At 40.5% G+C, this 18,134-nt stretch overlaps 1 protein-coding gene across 1 annotated transcript in view; it reads left to right on the forward strand.

The window, feature by feature from the left end:
- sema3bl (sema domain, immunoglobulin domain (Ig), short basic domain, secreted, (semaphorin) 3bl) overlaps window positions 1–18,134 on the forward strand; it is a 225,655-nt gene that overhangs the window by 189,152 nt on the left and 18,369 nt on the right. Inside the window, 4 exon segments of the mRNA XM_062057997.1 lie at window positions 53–197; window positions 13,804–14,035; window positions 16,922–17,013; window positions 17,085–17,126. Of these exon segments, the coding sequence (XP_061913981.1) occupies window positions 53–197; window positions 13,804–14,035; window positions 16,922–17,013; window positions 17,085–17,126 (511 nt within the window).

Below are 18,134 nucleotides of genomic sequence, written 5' to 3' on the forward strand. Positions count from 1 at the left end.
TTGCATTATATATATAGTCGTGTTTAAATGTCATTGTTCCTCTCCCCTACAGTAATGTGTTCCAGGGTTTTGCCGTGTGCGTTTATCGCATGGCCGACATCAGAGAGGCCTTTAACGGGCCGTTTGCCCATAAAGAGGGCCCGGACTACCAGTGGGGGGCCTATGAGGGCCGTGTCCCTTACCCAAGACCAGGAGTGGTGAGTCGCTTTTCTCATTTTTCTTTGAAATAGATATTGAATCGTAATTAGGAATATTTTGCTAAAATTTTTTTAAAACAAATACAAACATTTTAAAAATAAATGAACAAAAGAATATGTTGCTACGTTTGCTGGTCATGTTGTATAATGCAAACTAATTTGTAGAGATAAGATGATAATAACAGGTCACGGGTCGTAATAGTATGGCAATATGGACATTGGACACCATGGTCTACAATTTTGGGGAACTTTACCAGACAACTTTATGACCAGATGGTCATAAAGTCATAAAGGCTCCACTTTTCAAAAAGTGCTAGCTCGATGCTAATTCTCATTGGATATGCCATACACATGCTACCAATTAGCATTAGGGATTTTACATGGCGATTTCAACACCTCCAAATGTGTTAATGAAAACCACAACCAGGATGCACGATACGATCAAACAACTGGCGTGTAATAAGTACAATACTGTATTGGAAATTTTCTAATCAAGTAGCCAAACAAAATTGTCTTTCTTTGATCTATTGGAGTAGTTCGAGCACCTCAAAAAGCATAGGTCACATTCACAGCAAAGTATGTAAGGAGTGTGCAATAGGAAGAGAGGGCGGGAGGGAGGGTGTAGGCCCAGTTTGGCGGGGGGAGAGAACTGCCCGCATGCTAACATTTTTGTTAATTTTGCAGGATTACACCTCAGTGTCAAATATTTTGATATTTTACATATGAATACTGTCTGCATGCTAACATTAGCATGCTATCTGTTTAGCTAATTTTGCAAGTATGCACTTCAGAGTTATATTTTGTTACTTTACTTTATCTTGTTAGCACGATAGCTTCTTAACTAAGTTGGCAGGTATACACCTCAAAGTCATAATTTGTTACTTGACTTTGTGTTGTTAGCATGATAGCTTCTGAACTAAGTTGGCAAGTATACACCTCAGAGTCATAATTTGTTACTTTACTTTATCTTGTTAGCATGATAGCTTCTTAACTAAGTTGGCAAGTATACACCTCAGAGTCATAATTTGTTACTTTACTTCATCTTGTTAGCATGATAGCTTCTTAACTAAGTTGGAAAGTATACACCTCAGAGTCATAATTTGTTACTTTACTTTATCTTGTTAGCATGATAGCTTCTTAACTAAGTTTGCAAGTATACACCTCAGAGTCATAATTTGTTACTTTACTTTATCTTGTTAGCATGATAGCTTCTTAACTAAGTTTGCAAGTATACACCTCAGAGTCATAATTTGTTACTTAAAGGCCTACTGAAATGAATTTTTTTTAATTTAAACGGGGATAGCAGATCCATTCTATGTGTCATACTTGATCATTTTGCGATATTGCCATATTTTTGCTGAAAGGATTTAGTATAGAACAACGTCGATAAAGTTCGCAACTTTTGGTCTCTGATAAAAAAAAACCTTGCCCCTACCGGAAGTAGCGTGACGTTGTCAGTTGTTCACTCCCTCATATTTTCCTATTGTTTTCAACGCAGCTAGAGCTATTCTGACCATTACCCCATTAATTTGAGCGAGGATGAAAGATTTGTGGACGAGGAACGTTAGAGTGACGGACTAGAATGGAGTGAAATACTTTTTTTTTTTCGCTCTGACCGTAACTTAGGTACAAGCTGGCTCATTGGATTCCACACTCTCTCCTTTTTCTATTGTGTATCACGGATTTGTATTTTAAACCACCTCGGATACTATATCCTCTTGAAAATGAGAGTCGAGAACGCGAAATGGACATTCAGTGCCTTTTATCTCCACGACAATACATCAACGAAGCTCTTTAGCATGAGCTAACGTGATAGCATCTGTCTCAAATGCAGATAGAAACAAAATAAATAAATCCCTGACCGGAAGGATAGACAGAAGATCAACAATACTATTAAAACATGTACATGTAACTACACGGTTAATAGATCTCAGCCTGGCAAAGCTTAACAATGCTGTTGCTAACGACGCTAAGGCTGACTTAGCAACTTAGCAACCGAACCTCACAGAGCTATGATAAAAACATTAGCGCTCCACCTACGCCAGCCAGCCCTCATCTGCCCAGCTCATCAACACCCGGGCTCACCTGCGTTCCAGCGATCGACGGCGCGACGAAGGACTTCACCCGATCGTCCGTGCGGTGGCCGGTTAGCATCGGCTAGCGCGTCTGCTATCCAAGTGAGTAATCCTTGTTGTGTTGCTACAGCCAGCCGCTATACACCGATCCCACCTACAACGTTCTTCTTTGCAGCCTCCATTGTTCATTAAACAAATTGCAAAAGATTCACCAACACAGATGTCCAGAATACTGTGGAATTGTGAAATGAAAACAGAGCTTTTTTGTATTGTATTCAATGGGGAAGGCATACCTCTGTTCCCCGGGCTACGTCACGCGCATACGTCATCCTCCGAAGGCTTTTTCAACCGGAAGTGTGGTGGGAAATTTAAAATTGCACTTTATAAGTTAACCCGGCCGTATTGGCATGTGTTGCAATGTTAAGATTTCATCATTGATATATAAACTATCAGACTGCGTGGTCGGTAGTAGTGGGTTTCAGTAGGCCTTTAACTTTGTGTTGTTAGCATGTCAACCTTAGCATACTAGATTTTTTGCACTTTTTGCAGGCATACACCTCAGAGTCAAATATTTTGCGGGCCTACACCTCAGAGTCAAATATTTTGTTATTTCACATATAACTGTCTGCATGTTAACGTTAGCATGCTAGCTTTATAGCTAATTTTGCAAGTATCTACCTCAGCGCCGAATATTTTGTCATATTATGTATGTTATCTGTTGGCATGTTTACTTTAGCATGCCAGCTTTTTAGCTCATTTTGCCGGTATACACCTCAGAGTCATATTGTGTTATGTTATCTTGTTAGCATAATAGATTCTTAACTAATTTGGCAAGTATACCCCTTAGAGTCACATTTTGTTATTTGACTTTGCGTTGTTAGCATGCTAACCTTAGCATACTAGATTTTAAGCACATTTTGCAGGTATACACATACAGAGTTAAATGTTCAGTAATTTCAGGCTAGCTTGTTGTGCTTATTTGACAGGTAAAGACTTAAGAGTCTTTTTTTATAAGTAAGAGTTCTTACTTATATTGCTAGCGCGCTAGCAGGTAGCATTTCAATTCAACTTTGTCTTTTGAACATCCACACGCAATTTCTACGTAAATAGTTTTTTCGAGTTTCTTGATACAAATCTAACCTTATCTCGCATCATAACCCCATCCATTCATCCATTTTCTACCGCTTGTACCTTTCATAGCTCCAATAATAATAATGTTTTGTCACATGTGGTGTGGAAAAAGCCTGATATCGGTAAAGTTAACGTATAGTCGCTGTGCTCATTCAGAGCAGGGGTGACCAAACCTTTTCCACTGAGGTCCACAGACTGACAAATCAAAGGATGTGGTGGCCATTTTGGTAGTTTTCACCTTTAAAACCAGTACAATAGAAAATGAATGCTGAAGATTCAAATCCGAGCTGAAACTTTAACAATTAGCGCGCTAGCCAGATAGCATCAAGCAACGAAATATAACAGCAACATAGCACGCTAACAGTACTATGCTAACATGCTGACAATGGCATGCTTACAGTTAAAATTAGTGAAATATTAAAATATACGACAGCCAAATTAGCTAAAAGAAGCTATGATGCTAATGTTAGAATGCTAAAATGCAAACTAACTTGCGTCAAGTACCAAAATCTAATACTCTGTGGTGTTTACCTGGATTTTTTAAAAAAATGCTAGCATGTTATTATAGCATACTGAGGTATATACGTACAAATTTAGCTAAAAATATGGCATACTAACACTAACATGCTAACAGGTATAATTTGTCAAGTAAAAAAATATTTGACGTTTTTCTGCAAAATGCTAATATTAGAATGCTATCGATTGCACCGTGCGCCGTTAAAAATGTAGCTATTATTATTATAATATTAATATTATTTTTTTAATAAAAAAAAAAGGCAAAAAAATAAAAATAAAAAGTATATATATATATATATATATATATATATATATATATATATATATATATATATATATATATATATATATATATATATATATATATATATATATATATATATATATATATATATATATATATATATATATATATATATATATATATATATTTGGTAACTAAAAATGGAAGAATTATTAATTTTTGAAAATTATGAATCGATTTAAGGATTGCGATTCAGATATGAATCCATATTTTTGTGAACCCCTAAATTCAATGTAAAAAAAAAATCAGTGTAAAAAAATTCTGTGTAAAGAAATCAGTGTAAAACAATTCAGTGTAAAAAAAATCAGTGTAACAAAATTCTGTGTAAAAAATTCACCGTAAAAAAATTCAGTGTAAAAAAAATAAGTATAAAAACGGGCCGCACCTTGGACAACCCTGCCTTGGAGCCTGTCCTAATTTCCAACACAAGCACCCGCAATCACACGCCGCTCATTAAGCCTTGTTTGCGGAGCGAGTGGGAACTTTTGAACGTATGAATCCCACGCGAGAGCGACAGAAATCGCTGAGTGTTCACTCTGCTGATTAACAGGAATGTGCAGCTGGCATTCATATCTGTTCTCTTTCAAAAAAAAAAATCAAAGATAAAAATATTAGTCCACCACAAGTCATTTGGCGTGTTTGTTTAAGCACCAGTCAGAATTCCGACGGCTTACTTCTTTGGCAACACTCTGTTCTTTTTATTGGGTTCCTCGTCCTAAAAGATTAAAGCTGGAGGCTAAGACTCGTCCATCACGTCTCCTTATTTAGCCGTCAGAATGAAAAGCAGACATGGATTGTTAACCCTGGCTGTTTATCTAGCATGCAAGTATTCTTCTGATGGGATCTTCTTCGTTGGTTGCCTGACCTTTGGTCGTTATCGCTTCTTTGTGTCACGTCTAACAGCCTTTTTCCGTCAAGGAGTATCACGTTCATCTCGCTTTTAGCCCTTGTGCCAGACATGTGGAGTGTTTTGAATACCGTATTTTTCGGAGTATAAGTCGCTCCGGAGTATAAGTCGCACCGGCCGAAAATGCATAATAAAGAAGGAAAAAAACATATATAAGTCGCACTGGAGTATAAGTCGCATTTTTGGGGGAAATTTATTTGATAAAACCCAACACCAAGAATAGACATTTGAAATACAATTTAAAATAAATGAAGAATAGTGAACAACAGGCTGAATAAGTGTACGTTATATGACGCATAAATAACCAACTGAGAACGTGCCTGGTATGTTAACGTAACATATTATGGTAAGAGTCATTCAAATAACTATAACATATATGTTACATGATAGCTTCTTGGTAAACGTATAGCATGTTCTACATATAGAACATGCTATACGTTTACCAAACAATCTGTCACTCCTAATCGCTAAATCCGATGAAATCTAATACGTCTAGTCTCTTACGTGAATGAGCTAAATAATATTATTTGATATTTTATGGTAATGTGTTAATAATTTCACACATAAGTCGCTCCTGAGTATAAGTCGCACCTCCGCTCAAACTATGAAAAAAACTGCGACTTATAGTCCGAAAAATACGGTAAATAAAATGAATCTGTTGATCCAGTTTGATTCATAGATACTCGATTCGATCTGCCGTTCCTCACAGATTTGAATGGATGATAAATTCTAGATTCAACACAGTTTTCGATTAAACCCGTTATTGCAATGTATTATTTGGTGTAATAATTATCATGAAACTTTTTCAAAACAAGTTGCCGGTTTGTAAAGTTCAAGCGTCTTTTTAAAAACTAATTGTTGTACAATAACTATATATATATATATATATATATATATATATATATATATATATATATATATATATATATATATATATATATATATATATATATATATATATATATATATATATATATATATATATATGTGTGTATAAATGGTTTCCCCTACATGTAAACGATCGTGGGGCGCCGCCATTGCTGGATAAATGCCGCCACACCTTCAAAATAATTATTTTTTATGTGATAACATTTACATGAAAACATAGAGAGAAATATATTTATATATGTATGTATATATGTATATATATATATATATATATATATATATATATATATATATATATATATATATATATATATATATATATATATATATATGTGTGTATATATATATATATATATATATATATATATATGTGTGTGTATGTATGTATGTATGTATGTATGTATATATATATATATTTATAATTTATATTTTATATATATATATATATGTATGTATGTATGTATGTATATATATATATATGTATGTATATATGTATACATATATATGTGTATATATATATATATATATATATATATATATATATATATATATGTGTGTATGTATGTATGTATGTATGTATGTATGTATATATATATATTTATAATTTATATTTAATATATATATATATATATATATATATATATATATATATATATATATATATATATATATATATATATATATATATATATATATATATATATATATATATATATATATGTGTGTGTGTATGTATGTATGTATGTATGTATATATATATATTTATAATTTATAATTTATATTTTTATACCATAGCAGCATGTAAAACAGAGCAACCCATTAGTGCAAACAAAACAGTGTAAACAACATAATCCTCACATCACACAAAAACGGGTTCACAAATACCCCCACCCCCGTTCCCTTCAGTCTAAGGACACCACAAAGTCTTGCAAGTGGTCCGGAGGCCTCTTCATCCGCCTCGGCCGCTCTCTTCCATTTCCCAGCAGTGGGACAGCTGGGTCGGGTGTGCCAGTCCTCGGGAGGGAGCTGGAGGGGGAGGGGGAGGAGGGGAGTGGGGAAATTGGTTCCCCCTGGGGCGTAAGCGGGGTATTGGTAAAGGGCTGGGCGGGCAAGGGAGAGGTCACCTGTGTATCCGAGGCAAGGGAAGGGGGACCCCCCCGGTAGGGGGCGAGTCTGTCTCTGTGGAGGGCCACCTTCCTTCCCCGGGGGGGGGGGGGGGGGGGGGGGGGGAGCTGGACACGATACACAACCTCTCCCAGCTTCTGGAGTATCTTACAGGGTCCTGTCCATTTGCTGTCCAGCTTGGGACTGCGGCCCTTCTTCCGAATCGGATTGTAGACCCAGACCAACTCGCCTGGCGCGAAGTCCCTTCCTCGGGTCGTCACATCATAGTAGCGCTTTTGTTTGATGCCAGCTTCCTGCAGCTGCTCCCGAGCGAAACTGTGGGCTGAGTCCAGCCGGTCCTGTAATTTCCTGGCGTACTCTGGCCCTGCAGCGAAGGCCGGGGCATCCGGTGGGCGGCCAAAGGCCAGCTCTGCTGGTGTGCGCATCTCTCTCCCTAGCATGAGAAGCGCCGGTGTGCACCCCATGGATTCTTGGACAGCAGAGCGACACGCCATCAGCACCAGTGGTAGGTGTTGGTCCCAGTCACGCTGGTGGCGGGAGGTGACAATGGCGAGCTGGTCTCCCAGGTTGCGATGGAACCGCTCCACTAACCCATCACTCTGAGGGTGCAATGGGGTAGTGCGGGTCTTGTGAATGCCCAGGCGCTCGCACAAGGCCGCGAACACCCGGGACTCAAAGTTTGTGCCTCGGTCACTGTGCAGAGATGCCATGATGCCAAACCGACCTATCATGCCCTCCACCAGGGCATCAGCAATGGTCTCTGCCTCCTGGTTGGGAATGGCGTATGCCTCTGGCCACTTGGTGAAATAGTCTATGGCGGAAAGGACATAGCGGTTCCCCTTGTCAGACAGTGGGTACGGCCCTGTAATGTCAATCCCCACCCTGTCCATGGGGCACCCCACTGGGAACTGTTGGAGCGGTGCCTGTGAGCGCCCAGTGGGGCCTTTGCGGGCAACGCAAGGGTCACAGCGGCGGCAGAAGTCCTCCACATCTCTCTTCTGCCGACCCCAATAGAACCCCTGTCGCAGCCGCTTGAGTGTTTTGGCGACCCAGAAATGTCCAGACCCACCTCCCCCATGCACTGCCTTAAGCACTGCCCCTTGCAGTCCCTTTGGCACCACCACCTGCCACTGTTCTTCCCCCGTGGCCGCGGCCTTAAATGCCCGCTGCAACACGCCTTGGGACACCCGCAATGAGTCAAATATGGCCCACAGGCCCTTAGTAGCCTTAGAGAATGGTGCCACCGCCTCCCAAGGCGGGCGCTGCCGAGCCTCTACCCACTGCAAAACAGGATGAAGGTCTGTGTCCTCCACCTGCGTGCGCCTCCAGTCAGCATTCGTCACAGTCTGTAGTTCTCCGCAGACAACGTCATCAGCCTGACTGACGGCCGCACACTCAGCGCCCTCTGCCCGCCGCTCTTGTTCCCGGGCTTCCCTGCGCTCGCAGTACCGACATCCGTCTGCTGCACACGGCCGGCGCGAGAGCGCATCCGCGTTGGAGTGGCGAGCACCTGGCCGATGTTCTATTTTAAAGTTGTATCCTTGCAGCTCTTCCACCCACCTGGCAACCTGCCCCTCCGGCTCCCGGAAAGTCATTAGCCACTGGAGGGCAGAGTGGTCAGTTCTGATCACAAAGGGGAGGCCACACAAGTAATATTTAAAGTGTCTGATAGAGAGCACCACTGCCAGGAGTTCTCGGCGGGTGACACAATAGTTCCGTTCAGACTTGTTGAGTTTCTGGCTGAGGTATGCCACCACCCTTTCCCTTTCCTGCCACGGCTGTGCAAGTACACCCCCCACCCCCACTCCGCTGGCATCAGTGTCCAGTAAGAAGGGCAGGGCGAGGTCAGGTGGGGCGAGTACCGGGGCCTCACACAAGGCCCGTTTCAGCCCCCAGAATGCCTCCTGGCACCCTTCGGACCACACAAAGTCTTTGCCTTTTTCCAGCAATCGATATAGGGGCGCGGCGATTGTGGCAAAACCCCGCACGTGCCTCCGATAGTACGAGGCAAGCCCAATGAAGCTCTTCAGCTGTCCTTGGTCCCGAGGGGCGGGCCAATCTCTCACAGCCCGCACCTTCTCTCCCATGGCGCCAATGCCATCTGCCCCCAGCTTATGTCCCAAGAAAGTTACTTCCCGCCGCATGAAACTGCATTTCTCGGGGTGCAGTTTAAGGCCCGCTGCTCGAATCCTCTCCAGGACTCTCCTCAGGGACCCCAGGGCTGCTTCGAAAGAACGCCCATGTACCAAGATGTCGTCCAGGTACACCAGGCACTCTTGACGGGAAATACCAGCCAGCACTTTGTCCATAAGCCGGGCAAAAGTGGCGGGGGCATTACAGAGCCCAAAACTGAGGACTTTGAATTGCCACAAGCCCCGGCCAGTACAGAAGGCAGATTTAGGGCGAGATTCAGGAGAAAGGGGTACCTGATAATACCCGCTTTTAAGGTCCAGAGTGGTGAACCACGAGGAGCCGGAAACTAGGTCCAGGGACTCATCAATACGGGGGAGGGGGTAAGAGTCTTTTGTGGTCACTTCATTCAGCCGTCTGTAATCCACACAGAATCGCCAATCTCCAGCCTTCTTCTTGGCGACCATGACCACAGGTGCCGCCCAGGGGCTCTCGGACGGCTCAATAAAGTCGGCCCGCAGCAGGTCATCTACGGCCTTGTCGCATACCTGCTGTCGAGCGAGGGGGATGCGGCGTGCGTGGCACTTGATGGGCCGCGCCAAGCCAGTGTCTATGACATGCTCTGCCAAGTGGGTTCTTCCCACTTCACTCTCGTTCATTGCAAAGCTGCCCTGGAATTCCACCAGCAGCTGTTTCAGCTGCTCCTGTTGCTGTTTCTCCAAGTCCCTGTACTCCTCTCTCCACACTCCTCCCCCTATGACCGGGGGTGCCGGCTGCGGGTGGGGGCCCGTGGGTAGGGATGCCCAGGGCCGGCATCCCCGGGTAATACACAGCTCTGTCTGACCCCTCATTGGCTGAAGGGAGACAGGGCGAGGGCAGGGGTAGTAACTAGGTGAGGTGTGAGGCAACAAGAATGTAGAGGCATGCGGTGAAACGGGCAGGGGCCCGGGAACTAGGGTACCCATGGCAACTGTAGGGCCCCCCGGGAAGTTGAGTGTACCCCTCCCCATGTCTAGCAGGCACCCAGTGACTTGGAGGAAGTCCAGCCCTAAGATGCAGCAGTCTTGCACGTCTGCCACCCAAACTAGGTGGCGAACTCGCTTCCCCCCACGCACAACCACAGGAACCCCTTCCCCACCATAGGAGCTAGCTGGCCCGTGACTGTAGCTGTACTGCTGTGGGCTCAAGTGGTGTACTGCTGGGAAGAACGTCCGGTCTTACAAGCGTTACCGATGACCCTGTGTCCACCAGACCCACGGTAGGCACCCCCTGGACAGAGACAGCAACATGGCAGGAGCCCCCACTTCCCCCCCCCCCCCCCGTGTCCAGCCCACCGCCATAGGTGGCACACTGCTGTCATCTACTTCTGGGGGGGATTGGGGTCCCTCCCCCCTGGCTGTGCCGCTGGGCTCCTCCGGGTGCCCGAAAGCGAGAAGAAGGAGTAGAAGGCGAGTCGTCGTCTGCTTCTGGGGGGGATGGAGCCCCTCCCCCCTGGCTGTGCTGATGTGCTCCTTCCCCTGCTTGACGAGCCTGGGCTGGCGAGTCAGGGTCTGCGGTGGACGTAGGGGCCCGCATACCCCTGACTATGCGGGCCCGGCGCCGTTTCCCGGCTCACGACGAGTGGCAGGGCACTCCCTGCGAAAGTGTCCAGGTTGGCCACATCCCCAGCAGACCTGCATGGGGCGCGGGCCACGTTGACTTTGCAGAGTCACCGACCTCAGCAGTTCGGTAATTTCTTTCGCCCAAGCCGGAGCCCCGTCGCTAGACGGGTGTGACGATGCCGCCCTCACTGGATGGGGTATACTTTCCAGTTCCCCGGCTGCAGCTGCACTCCTCAGCATCTCCCTCTCCACGGCAGCTTCCAGTGCCTCCTGCAGGGACCTCGGGTGCTGAAGCTGCACCTGCAGATCAGGAGGAGTAATGGCTCCAACAAACAGGTCAGTTGCGAGCTCATTCCGTGCATCAGCAGGCAGGTGACCATATGCACGGCGCACCTGGCCCTCAATGTCATTAGCGAGCCCCCGGAGTGGCTCGCCAGGCTTCCTGCACCTCCCTCTCAGTTCAGTTTTTAAAAGCGCTGGCTGAGACCATCTCCCAAACCTCCTCTTGAGCGCCCCCACCAGGGCTGTGTAGCACCGCTGCTGTTCAGGGTCCAGCAGCAGAAGGCACGAAAGAGCCTCTCCCTCCAGACACAAAGCCAATTGCAATGCTTTGTCCCTTTCTTCCCACCTTCTAGCGTCCGCCAACAGTTCAAATTGAGCGTGGAACGCCTCCCAATCTGATCCACCGGCAAATTTTGGCGTCTTCACTGAGGCAGCAGACGGTGGGGGGGACGCGCCGTGCGGGGAAGCTGTGGGCTGCGGCGGCAGCGGCGACATCTTTACGTCCTCATGGGCTGACGAGCCGCTCGTGTGTGAGCAGGAGCGCGGCTGTTCGACGGTCACCCGCTCCAAAACAGCGTCATCCCGCTCAACTTTAAACTTATGCTCACCGGAGCTAAACATGCTAAACGGCTTGCGGTCCTAGCTAACTCACAGACTGAAGCTAACTTGCTAATGCGCGATACGCAGCGTGTCCTTATCGCGACAAAGTCTCTTCCGAAAATCGTCGGTTTTACTTCTGACACCAGTGTAATAATCTCAGGAATGTAGGCTCAGAGACTTCTTCAGTCATCTTGCATTTATTGTACACAACAGCTCCAACATGCGTCTATCTCCTTTCCCGGCAAAACTCGAACCAACACTTCCTGTCAACAACGTCACTTCCCTCACTTCCCCAGAAGTCCCGCCCCCAAGCCAAAGCCATTGGCTAACACCCCGTAGCCAGCCGCTACAATATTCTTTAAAGACAGCAACGTGTGTACCACAAATAAGCACACGGCTTTACCTTTACTTGGCAGTCCATGTCTTTTTTAAAACACGCCATTCGTCATCAACTTTTCTCTTTTTAGCGTCTCGGGGATAACCGGGCATCACTTGTCGCTGTGCGCCTTCCCTCACAGGACATACGCACATATAACACTTTTCAAAATAAAAGCCGCACAGTTGTATTGCACGCACGACAAATATGTTTTTTTTTTATTTATTTTGTATTTGTGATTGCCGCTGCGCGCACGTAATACAAATAACGCTTTTCAAAACAAAAGCAGCACCGTTGTATTGCACACTCGAAATAGATACTTTTTTAAATTTATTTTGTAATTTATAATTGGCCTCACGCGGGCCGGACAGGGACGTACAAAGAGCCGGATGCGGCCCGCGGGCCGCAGAATGCCCAGGTCTGGTATATATATATACACACACATTTATTTAGAAAATATTTATTATAATATTGTATATTATATTAGTAATATAATTTTTTTAATTAAAAACAATATTTATATATATATATATATATATATATATATATATATATATATATATATATATATATATATATATATATATTTGGTAGCTAAAAAAAAAGGAAGAATTATTCATTTTTAAAAATTATGTATCGATTTGAGGATTGCGATTCAGATGTGAAGCAATTGTTTGTGCACCCCTAAAATTTCAGTGTGAAAAAATTCAGTGTAAAAAATTCAGTCTAAAAAAATTCAGTGTAAAAGATTCAGTGTACAAAAATTCAGTGTACAAAAATTCAGTGTTTTAAAATTATGTGTACAAAAATTTAGTTTAAAAAAATTCAGTGTGTAGAAAATGTTCACTGTATACAAATTCAGTGTAAAAAAATTCAGTGTATTTAAAAAAAAATGCAGTCGCATAAATTCAGTGTCAAATAAAAGCTTTCGTAATAAAGATACAAATAAACCTCCATGCACACAAAAGTACCAAAAACTGGTACCATTGAGTATGGGTATCAATTCCCAGGTACCAAAAATTGCTACCGTATCGGTTAAAAATGTGAACGGTACCTATCCCTAGTCCCGATACAATTTTTCACTACTGATATCATATTGATCTTGGTACCTTGAGTATTGGCCGATCTGATAGGTATTATCAGGAATCATACATACATTCACTGAGTTAAACTGTAGTAAGTGGAATGGCGCGGACACGTTTGTTCCTAGATACTTTCTGATATGCCTTGGAGACATTATATTTGTAAGTAACATGCAGTAGTTTGTATTGACAAATGTTTTACACTGCAATATTGTTAGATTAATATTAGGTATGGCTAGCTTGTGTGCTATTGTGTGCTTAGATGTGGTGTAGCTCCTAGTAGCCTATATATAGCCTACTATACTTAAATTTGAAAACACTACATAAGAAGCTATTTTTTAAACAAACATTAATGAAGATTTGGAGTGGATAAGAAGGGAAACATAAATGAGTATATTGCAAAAGCCATGTTCTAATAGCTAGCAGTCAATGGCAAAACTGCAGGCTCAGCATTATTAGCGCTGGCAACACTTTGAAGCGTGTGTAGCGGTAGTTGACCTGCCATCTTGTACAATGAGTAAAAACTCCCAGGGGGTTGCCTACAGCCACAGAGGTTAACGCTAATGTTTTTCTCCCGCTGTTCCCCCAGTGTCCGAGTAAAATCACCAACCAGCCCGGCAGTGAGTTCGCCAGCACCAAAGACTTCCCCGACTCCGTGCTTCAGTTTGCCCGTGGCCACCCGCTTATGTGGCGCCCGGTGCAGCCCGCCCTGCGCCAGCCAGTTCTGGTCAAGGCCAACGTTCCTTACAGGCTCAAGCAGATCGTGGTGGACCGCGTGGAGGCCGAGGACGGCCAGTATGACGTCATGTTCATCAGCACGGGTAAAAGACTGCAATCAGTCGATACACTGGGGAAAAGTTTCTCCTAACCTTTTTTTCCAATCACAGTAACCTACTGTAAAACAACAACCGTAGATTTTACTGTAAAAAAAATAAAATAAATAATAATAATAAAAAGATAACAGTGATAATGTTTTATCATATACAGTAATTCAGTGGAAAAGCCAGTGTAAATTTTACAGTAAAAAAAACAGGCAAAATGTTATCGTAAAAATAACAGTGGTACCATTTTCATATTTACAGTAATTAACTGTAAAAATAGCAACCAAAATTTTATGGTGAAAAGAAAATGGCAGCTCAGTTACCAGAATTTTACTGAAAAAATAACAGTAGTACTGTAAAAATAACGACCAAAATGTTTAAATACCGGCGACTGAGATGCCAGTTTTTTTTAACCCCGGAAAATCGACGTTCTTTATTTTTACAGTGTTTTACTGTAAACAGAAAAATAATGTCACATTAATTTAAAAAAATTACTGTGTGTCGTTCTTTAATTTACAGTAATTCAGCATAAAAAAATCTGTCAACTCAATCACCACAATTGTACCGACTTTACATTTACAATAATAAACTGTAAAAACAACGATCGTAAATTTTAGGGTAAAAAGTAAATGGCAGCTCAGTTACCAGAATTTTAACGAAAAAAATAACAGTAGTATTGTTTTTTAATTTACAGAATTTTGATCTACCGTAAATTTTACAATAAAAAAAATGGCAAAATTTTATCGTAAAATTAACAGAGGTACTGTTTTCATATTTACAGTAATTTACTGTAAAAATAAGGAACACAATTTAAAATACCGGCGACTGAGCTGCCAGTTTGTTTTTTTACCTTAAAATCTACAGTCTTTTTATTTTTACAGTGCTTTACTGCAAACGGAAAAACAATGTCACATTATTTTTTTCAAAATAACTGTGGCACTGTATTTTAATTTACAGTAATTCAGTGTAAAATCAATCCTAAATTTTACGGTAAAAAAACTGTTAGCTCAATTTTTACCGAAAAAATAACAGTGGTGCTCTGTTTTAATCTACACAATTTTGGTGTAACAAAACACCAAAAATTTTACAGTAAAAAAAAAATGGCTACATTTTATCGTACAAATAACAGAGGTACCATTTTCATATTTACAGTAATTTACTGTAAATACAACGACCAACATTTTTAAAGACCGGCGACTGAACTGCCAGTTTAGGTTTTTCTCCCGTAAAATCTACGGTCTTTATTTTTACAGTGCTTTACTGTAAACAGAAAAATAATGTCACATTATTATTTTTTAAATAACTGTGGCACCGTTTTTTAAAATTTACAGTAATTCAGTGTAAAATCAATCCTAAATTTTACGGTAAAAAAAAAAGTCAGCTCAATCGTCACAATTGTACCCACTTCCCATTTACAGCAATACACTGTAAAAATAACAACCGTATATTGTATAGTAAAAAGTAAATGGCAGATCAGTTACCAGAATTTTTACGAAAAAATAACAGTAGTACTCTTTTTAATTTACAAAATTTTAGTGTAAAAACAACTGTAAATTTTACAGTAAAAAAAAATTGGCAGCTCAGTCACTAGAATTTTACTGTAAAAAATGTTGTGAGACCATTATTCTATTTGCAGTAATGTACTGTAAAGACAATGACCGTAGATTTAACAGTAAAAAAAAAAAAAGGCAGCTATTTTACCATAAAAATAACAGTGGTACTGGTTTATAATTCACAGTAATTTAGTGGAAAAGCCACCATACATTTTACAGTGAAAAAACTGGCAACTCGATCGACCAATTTTTATCGTCAAAATAACTCTGCTACCCTTTTCCTATTTACAGTAATGTACTGTAAAAATAACGATCATACATTTGAAAATACAGGCAACTGAGCTGCCAGTTTATTTTTTACTGTAAAATCTACGGTTGTTATTTTTACAGTGCTTTACTGAAAATAGAAAAATAGTGTCACATTGTTTTTTTTAAGTAACAGTGGCACTGTTTTTTGTTTATTTACAGTAATTCAGTGTAAAAAACACCGTAAATTTTACGGTAAACTAAAAAATTGGCAGCTCAATCGCCAAAATTGTGCCGACATTGAATTTACAGTAATACACCGTAAAAATAATAACCATAGATTTTATGTAAAGAAAAAAATTGCAGCTAAGTTGCCAGAATTTAAGCGAAAAAATAACAGTGGTACTGTTTTTTAATTTAGAGAATTTTGGTGTAAAAACCACCGTGAATTTTACAGTAAAAAAAACTGGCAAAATGTTTTATATTTAGAGTAATTTACTGTAAAAAAAACCACCATAAATTTTACGATGAAAAAAAATGGCAGCTTAGTCGCCAGAGTTGTACCAAAAAATAACAGCGGTACTGTTTTTATTTAAATTTACAGAAGTACGGCGTTAAAACCAGCGTCAATTTTACAGTTAAAAAAAAAAAAAAAATGTCAGCTCAGACACCGAAATTAAGTGTAAAAATTAATAAACTATTATTCTATTTACAGTAAAGCACTGTAAAATGACCATAGGTTTTACGGTAAACAAAAAACAAAAAAAAACTGACAGCTTAGTGAAAAACACTTAAAAATGTACAGTAAAAAGACTGGCAGTAAAACAACAAAAACAGTGGTACCCTTTTCCTATTTACAGAAATTTGGTGTAAAACCAAGTCTAAGTCAGCAGAATTTGACCCTGCATTTTTTACAGCGTGTTAATATTATTGTGAATATAGATTGCACTTGACTTTTTACATCGTGTTAATGAATATTATTGTGAATATAGATTTGACTTGATTTTTTACAGTGTGTTAATATTATTGTGAATATAGATTCGACTTGATTTTTTACAGCGTGTTAATGAATATTAATGTGTTTCAGACGTTGGCAGTGTGTTGAAAGTCATCGCACTGCATGCTGGGAACAGCCTGGAAACAGAAGAGGTGACCCTGGAGGAGCTCCAAGTCTTCAAAGTATGTGTCTCTCACCACGCAGACCGCATGTCTCCTCACACTCGCTAAATAGCGTGCCGTTGTCGCCGCAGGTGCCCACGCCGATCACATCGCTGGACATATCCGTGAAAAGAGTAAGTCCACTTCCCTCCAAAACATTCTGTCAGCCAACTTTACCACATTAGGACTTCATGTTGGTTCTTTTTGCTAATAACCATAGTTTTTTTGTGCAAAATCCTATTATGTAGAGCAGGGATGTCTAAAGTGTGGCCCGGGGGCATTGCAGCCAAAAATACTATTGGGAAAAAAACATAAAAGTGGAATAAAAGAGCAAATGTAACAAGAAAAAGTTGCAATGTTGACACAAAGCTGCCATGCAGGCTGTTTTTGTCTTTAAAACTTTCATCACTCAAAACATAATGACTCAAAATCAATGTTGTTATGAATTATTGACCTGTAGTATTTAAGCCTTTAATTACTTCAAAATTTGGAGAAAATATTGTGTTTGCCATATAAAATAAACTAAGTTTTGTTTGTCAAAAAAGGCATTAAACAAACAAACAAAAAAAGTATTAAATTTTTTTTTTTAAATGTAATAGACCTCAGTGTTTATAGTAAAAAAAAGTTATATATATATATATATATATATATATATATATATATATATATATATATATATATGTATACATATACATATATATTTATACAGTATATATTGCATATTTTGTGTGTTTTCTTTGACAAAAAGGGCATAAAACAAACACACACAAAAAACATGAAAAAGTAATAAAATATTATAAAAGACCTAAGTGTTGATAGTAAAAAATGTAAAATAAAAACAGGAATATTGCATATGTTTGTGTTTTCTTTGACAAAAATGGCATAAAAAAACAAACAAAAAACCTGAAAAAAAAGAATAAAAATTACAGGTTTACAGTAAAAAACAGTAAAGAAAATAAAATAATAATAATAATTTAAAAAAAATATATGTATATATATTGCATACGTTGTGTTTTCTTTGACAAACAGGGCATAAAACAAACAAACAAACAAAAATTAAAAGTTATACAAAATTATACTAGACCTAAGTGTTGATAGTAATAAAATATAAAAGAATATATAGAAAATATTTTATATTTTGT

The sequence above is a fragment of the Entelurus aequoreus genome, linkage group LG01, assembly GCF_033978785.1.
Source record: "Entelurus aequoreus isolate RoL-2023_Sb linkage group LG01, RoL_Eaeq_v1.1, whole genome shotgun sequence".
NCBI classification, from domain to species: Eukaryota; Metazoa; Chordata; class Actinopteri; order Syngnathiformes; family Syngnathidae; genus Entelurus; species Entelurus aequoreus.